This window comes from Mercenaria mercenaria, chromosome 16, assembly GCF_021730395.1.
Source record: "Mercenaria mercenaria strain notata chromosome 16, MADL_Memer_1, whole genome shotgun sequence".
NCBI classification, from domain to species: Eukaryota; Metazoa; Mollusca; class Bivalvia; order Venerida; family Veneridae; genus Mercenaria; species Mercenaria mercenaria.
The window spans coordinates 36,619,390-36,627,145 of record NC_069376.1 but is presented as its reverse complement, the minus strand read 5'-3'; the positions used below and the strand labels follow the sequence as shown (position 1 = coordinate 36,627,145).

General features: G+C 33.0%; 1 protein-coding gene across 1 annotated transcript; it reads left to right on the top strand.

The window, feature by feature from the left end:
- The first annotated feature begins 283 nt into the window (after window positions 1-283).
- LOC128549304 (melanocortin receptor 5-like) lies at window positions 284-1,450 on the top strand. Its single transcript, XM_053525879.1, has one exon. It carries the CDS (start codon window positions 284-286, stop codon window positions 1,448-1,450), a length of 1,167 nt encoding a protein of 388 aa, XP_053381854.1.
- The last annotated feature ends 6,306 nt before the right edge of the window (window positions 1,451-7,756 follow it).

Sequence of the window (7,756 nt, the reverse complement as noted above, 5' to 3'; positions counted from 1 at the left end):
TCGGACTCCACGAACACCGGTAAGCATGAGTGACACAACCGTTACACAACTGATACACTGTTGAAATCGACGATATAGCCAGATCAAAGAAACAAAAAATTCTTTTGAATGATTAAACGTATTTTGTACTTTCGCCAACCAATTTAGTATTAGGTCAACAAAATAAATCGCCAAATGATTTAATCTAAGATGGATGATTTTGTAATCGCACTTTTTACTGATTACTTTTTAATGTTTTTATTTGCAGGTTTAGATATCTGACGATTTAGGAAATTCAACTATAATGGAGCAGTGGAACTCGAACTCGACTCAAGGCGCTAGGGATATCATTTTGGCTAGTCAGACTGTACACGAAATTAGCACACAGATATCCTTCGAGACAAATATTACCTTTAATACAAGTCTGTTTGACAAACTAGAACACCTTTACCGAAATAACAAAAAGCTTTCAGTAGAAGAGAGAGCAGGTGAAGTTCTTAAAAAGCCGACATGGACGTTATCGTTCCTTATCTTTATATTAGGTCTACTTGCAAACAGTTTTACAATTCAAGCCATTATGAATATTCCAAAGCATCATAGATCAGCACATTTGAAATTTATCATTAGCCTTGCGTGTTCAGACACTTTGATTTTGATTGCAATATTCTGCGGTGACATCATTTATATATTTTCGTCACTTCACAGCGATTGTACTAGATTGTTGAAAACCTTGATGTTGGACGTACCACTGTTGGCCACTCTGCTAAATTTATTAGCAATGGCTTTGGATCACTATCTAGCGAGCTTTAGACAGCTGCACTATCCCCATCTTATGACAAGATCGCGTGGCAATTACGTTATTTGTTGTATTTGGCTGTTTAGTGTCGCCTCGGCTTTAACTGAATTTGTTATAGGAATAGATTTAAGTGCCAATACGTTTGGTTCATTTTGCATGGCCATTGCTTATGACTCGTATAACATTGAGCAGTTTATTGTTGGTACCATTTTCGTGGTGCTACTTTTCATCATCCTAATTTATATCAGGATGTACATTCATGTGAGGCGATCTCTTCCTGGAAGATCAAGACATAAGCGACAAAGCGTAACGCCTAGTTTGAAAACGCTAGTGACAACTATACTTTTTATCGGCACTTTCGTTTTCTTTTGGACACCCGAGGGTATCTTTCAAATCTACATGTATTTGAGGACGAAGGCCGATGAAAACTTTATACACGAACATTTTGAAGATATAACTCAGATCAGTGATATTTTATTTCTCATCCTTCAGCTTAATTCACTGGCTGACCCGATTATTTACGCTATCCGACTCCCTAAGGTACAACAAGGATTAAAAACTTTATTTTGTAAGAAGGTTGAACGTGATCAAGATATTGATAAGTGTAACATGCAACTTAAACAGACAAATGTAACCAATTTAACATGCTTAAACAACTTAAACAAACATATTTGACCAAAGCAACAAGCCAAGCTTTAACAGTTTTCAAAACAAACCCGACCACATTTAACAACTTTATAATATTTCCTTATTTTTTTACCTTTGTTTGCCGTATAACTAGGTAATGTCATTTATATCGGGAAAAATCATAATATCATGGGTATCCATGCTTTTTTCTGCGATAAAAAGAGGAATGTTATTGAATTCTGATCGTCGAGAAAACGGCTATGATCTAGTCAAACGGCGGCGTTTATGGCTTGTATAAATTTAACCCAGGACTAACGCTTGCTTGGTGAAGATTGGTATCTGACTTGCCACTGAACTTCGGATAAATCTTTACATAGCAGCAATTTATTACATCATAATGTTTAAAAGAACACAGAAATCAGGTACAAAACATACGAAAGTCTTAATTTCCCATTTCCGATTTATAATGTTTGGGTTTTTAAGAGCTATTTTAAATCAAATTACAAATACTAGTACTTCAGCGTATTAGTTTCAAAGCTGTTGTTTAAAACAAGCACATGCCCATTTGGTGGGCAAGTTTAATAACAGATATTTTTTTTATCAGAATGTGGGATAAATAGAACACTGGGAAACTGTCTTTATAAATTTGAATGTATCAGAGCCGTCCACGAACAATTACAAGTTCTATATATTCAGCAGCAACAACTTTTTTATTTCTTTCAATACTGATACAAAGCCCTTTGGTTTTACTTCAGTTATAATCCATTCATTTTATCGAATATTCTGGAAAAATATGGCTTTTTACCCTTCTGCCTTCTTTTATTCCCCGCCGAAGGCGGAAGGATATAGTTTTGGCATTGTCCATCCGTCCGTCCGTCCGTCCGTCCGGAAGGAGCCACACCAGGTCACACCCACCGCCTTGGTCACATCCCCTCATATCCCCCACTAAAAATATTTTTTTTCATTCCTTATTTTAAAATTTTTCAAACGTTCCATGAATATTTATCAACTTGCGATGTTGTACCCTTCCCCCACCTGACTCTTCCACCCATAACTCCCACCACCCCAATCATGAAGCATCCCTCACCCCAAACATTTTTTCTTCATTTTTTATTTTCCATCAGTATCTATTATCAACATGTGAAGTTTTGTACCCTCACCCAGTCCCCCCCGTCCCCCACTACACCCCCCCCCCCAAAAAAAAAACACATTTTTTCATTCCTTTTTGTTTACATTTTTTAAACCTTCCATGAATATTTATCAGCATGAGAAGTTGTAACCACACACACCCATTCACCGCTCAGCCCCGCCACCACCCACGTTCTAGATTTCTTACTTGATTCTGCCCTCTTTAAAGGACATCTGTTCTGTGAAGTTCAAATGTACATGTTAAACAGCAACACTTGGTGCCAAACTTCTCGAATACAATATTTCGTTCAAGTTACACTTCAAGCTCACATTTCAAATAACAACTCTATATAATTCTAAAAGCTAGGGTTATTACAGTAAACACGTTTCATTCAAAATCATTTCATTAGTTACGATCAAAACGTAACATACATTTATTATGTACACTTAAAACATTTGTTTTCTGTTAAATTAATCCTGACTAATGAAATTATTTAATTCTTAGTAACATTCTCAACTTTTTTGTCGGATATATTTCTTTGCCATTCCTCACCACAAACCCGTTCGGCGAGGGATACCAATTCATCGAATTTGCTTGTCTGAAACTTGTTTGATTGCGTATACATTATTGAAACTTGCTACAACGTGTTTGATATTGTACATGTTACTGACACTTGTTAGACTTTAAGATTTTAACCACGTGCATATTACTGAAATTTGTTTGACTGTGTACGTATTACCGAACTTTGCTCTACAGCATACATATTATAGTGAAACTTCTTTTTTTGTGTATATATTTCTGAAACTTGTTTGATAACGTACTTATCTCTGAAAAGTGTTTGCAAACGTATTTATTATTAAAATATGTTTGATAGTGTACATATTACTGATGTTTTTGACAGCAAACATAACTGAAACTTATTTTTCAGCGTACATATTACTGAAATTTGCTTAATGGTTTAAATATTATTATCAATTTTGCTAGCATACAATTACTTATATTTGTTAATTTGCGCGCAGGCTTTTGGAATGTTTTTGATGACATACCAGTTGCTGACAGATTAATTAACCTTGTTTATTTGTTGGTTTGAAAATTGCGAAAACTTGTTTGATTCTTACAGGTTATATTAACAGATTACTTGATTTTGTACATATTGATGAAACTTGTTTTATAGCACATATATTATTGAAACCTGTTTGAATTTGTACATATAACTAATACTTGTTTCAAGAGTGAATATTACTTAGAATTGTTTGATTATGTGCAAATAACTTACCCTACTCTTAGGGCGTGTATATTTCTGAGACTTTTTTGAGTGCTTACACAATAATGAAACTTGCTCGATATGTAGTACTTACAACTGAAGCTTGTTTGATAGCGTACAAAACCTGAATATTGATTGATTGCGAACATATTTCTGAATCTTGTGTGATTGCGAACATATTTCTAAATCTTGTGTGATTGCGTTCATATTACTGAAACTCACTGACTAGCGTACATATTGTTGTTATTTATTTAAGGACGTACAAATAACTAAAACCAATCTGATAGCGTGAATATTACTGAAACTTGTTAGGTTGCGTTCAAATAACTGATAAAATTTGTTTGACTGTGTATCAAGTACTCAAATTGCAAATTACTGGAGTGTTATAATGATATGACGATTTAGTCTGTGGCAAATTGTAATCCTGTGATTTTTTTCCTATATTTTGAAAAGTTATGTTTTTTATGAAAGCTTATGTGATACTTTTTAAGAATTCCATTGGTAACATTTTTTCGGCCATCAGTGTGGCGGCCATCTTGAATTTCAAAATGGCTGCTATATTTCAGTTAGTATGCCCTTATATATTCAATCTAGCCTTCAAATAAACCTGTTCTCCTAATTAAGAAATGGAAACTTATATTTCTAAATAGTAAAGGATTGTATTTATAAGGTTTCTTTAAAGTTTTAATCAAGTATTGATTTTATATACATGAAAAACATAATTTTCAAATGAAATTATAGGTAGAATATCGTCCTTTTTATACATCTAATTTTTAAATGCTAAAATGTGCTCATTCTGTAAAAGAAATAGTAATAGTATATTCATCCAAATACATGCTTAAGACATTCATCTTAAACATAGTATCAATTATCTAAAGACATTGTATTTATAAATCTGAATTGACAGGACGTAGAAAAAAGTCCCTGCTGCAATGAATACCTATTGTAGTGTAAGAAAACATAAATATGGATAATGGTTATGAAATTAGAGTTGTTATCTGATTTTCCTTTCATTTAAACATCATTGTCACTAGAACACTCTTTACATGTAAGAGTACAGCTTTTCCAAAATCTAATACAGGAAGTCAGCTACAAATAAAATATGATAGTGTCATAAACTGGGATACTGTTGTAGAAGGCAACATAAATTAGCACTAGCAGTTTTGAATGACTTTAAGTATAATAGTAAGATATGACTTTAATAATCTTTCTGAGCCAAATTTCAGCATATGAACTTGTGGGTGTAACATGTGTGCATCTAAATTTGGATAAAGATAAGCATATCTGTATGAAATATGACGAATTCCATCCCACCCCTTTCCCTCACACACTCGCTGTATCTGATTACACTTTCATTCTAACTGTAACTATTATAGTCCAAGACATCTACAAAATGTACATGAATTGGAAATCCATTGTTGTGCTATGGAAGGTATCAGTCAAACTGTGAATAAATACATGCAGTTTAACTACAAAATGGTATATTTTTCACACACAGAAACATTTGGTATCTGTTCTATCGGGATCTGATGAGTTCAGTCTTATCTAATCCAATATCTCCAGACAACTGAGTATTAACAGTTGCATAAAGGGAACTTAAGTATTACAAGCACCCAATGAATGAGTCCTTTAAAAGGCCTTATTATAACATTTTATGAAGAAAAATACATTTTTGAGCGCTACCACTTGCAATTAAATACAGTCATGTAAACATTTGTTTAACAAAGCAAGCTTAATAGCTTGCCAACTGTAGATATAGCAATAACATTGTTGGACCTTAGTAAGCTTGTAGGAGAATTGGTCTACAAATCTACTTCCTTTCTATATCATATTTACCAGTTTGGTTTAACTATTACTTGAAATGCTGACTATCTATTGAGACTAGAAAGAAAATACCGCAGAACAAAACCGAAGTACTTTTACTTCCTTGACCTCATGTGGTATTAAGAAATGGTAAGCAACCACATCTAAAAGGTGTCGTTAGTTTTGTATGAAATTCCTGAGATGAGGAAAAGTTTTACTAAACATGCAGATATGTATAAATATTTTCATTTCTAGTTAAGATTGACCCTGGCTGAGCATCACCGAGTATTACATTGGTACTTCACTTTATTCTTCCAAATTCAACGCCTTTGGTCCTCTCTTGTAATTATATCTCACTCATCTTGGTCCATTTAATGTCGAACTTTTTCTACATTTTAAAGGATGTTATTGACATACAAATTGAATACCCAGTTATATGTAAATAATTTACTACATGTATTAAAATCTGGAAACCATTAATGCAAGAAAAGAAGGGAAATAACTTTCTACTTATGTATGTAGAACCTTATTATATTTTAATAATCATAATTAACTCATTGAATACACATTGAATAACACATTACATTTTACAGAAATGTAAATAATGTTTTATTTTTGACAATCTAACTGGTCGTCAAGAGGTTAGCAAGGTACCTCTGAAGCCAAGTGGTGAAGGATGTCGGTATCAAATCACTACACTATAGTCTCTGAGGGTTCGAGCCCTGCTTTGGTCATTATATGAGTCATCCAGCCTGCTTGCGGAAGGTCAGTGGTTCAACCAGGTGCCCACATATACCCGAAATAATGTCAAGAAGGGCACATAAGTCTTCCTCAACAATTACAGATAGAAAGTTGCCATTTATCCTGCACTGTGTTAATGTGATGTAAAACTTTAAACATATGTAATTATGTACAACATAAGAGTTGTCTTCAAGAAGTGGGCCATGAAGTTTTGTTTAATTTTATGGTTTATGTCCCACCAAAACAATTGAGGAATATGGCAATTATTCAGCTCTGAATTGTAAAGGAAGGCCCAGGCGCCTGCCATTATAGGCATGGGCAGATGCCCTGATAGAGCCAATAATCTTCGGTAAATAGCTGCATTGCTAACTTAACTGAAAGAATTTTACGTCACTTGAAGGATTTCAACCCAACATAAGTGGTGGCAAAGTGATTTGAAAGTCAATGTCCAGCTTTGAATGGTAAAGGAAGGCCATTTAAACACTCAGTCATGCATTGCTCTGAGACAATCGCCATTTAATAAAAGTATAACACCACAAAATGAACATTTCATAATAATAACAAAAATTTATCTTAAAATTACCTCCCGGTATTTCCTATTTATTTTATTCAAGTTAAAAGTTTTATAATAAATTGTATATCATAACTGAAGTCCCAAAATGGAGAAAAATTTGTACAGTGTGAATACATGTTCATTCTAAAATATCTGGATATATTTCTCACATTTTGTAATTATTTCCCTTTTAATTAAACCAAAAAGATAAATACTGATAACAACACACAAAGTTTACCTAGACTTATTTAATGTAGTAAATGCAAACGCTTTATTGATAATTGAATAATTTCAATAACATAGGATGCCAAGAAGAAAATACACATTTTTGTTTTTTACCTCCCTTTACTTTGTCTTTATCATGTTATCGCTATGCTTTAAATTGTAAAGGTTAACTTAAAAGACATACAGTATGGTTGATTTAGACACATTTTGTATAAAGAAATGTATTTTGTTCATGTCATACCTGTTTTTTGAAAATATTGCAAATTGTACTAAATTTATAACATTATCTCCCTTTAAGCACCAATTACTCTACTTTAAAAACACAAGATAGAATTAAATGTTCCATTTAAACTCGTGTTTAATACACTCTAGCATTTATGTAACATACTAAGTGTACATTTTAGAGAAATTTAAGTGGTAAGAAAATGGAAAATAGCATAATTTGAGGCGGCCATTTTGAAATCAATATGGTCAATTTATTGAAAAGAATAAGGAAAATAGTCTTTAAATTTGTGTTTCTTGCATATAAAGTTCTTGATAAGATATTTGCTTTTTTATTCTGTCCTCTTTGCTTTTCTTACGTATTTTCCCCCCAGCATATACAGTAGCTGTATTTTGTTTGCTGTTTTTGCGTGTAAA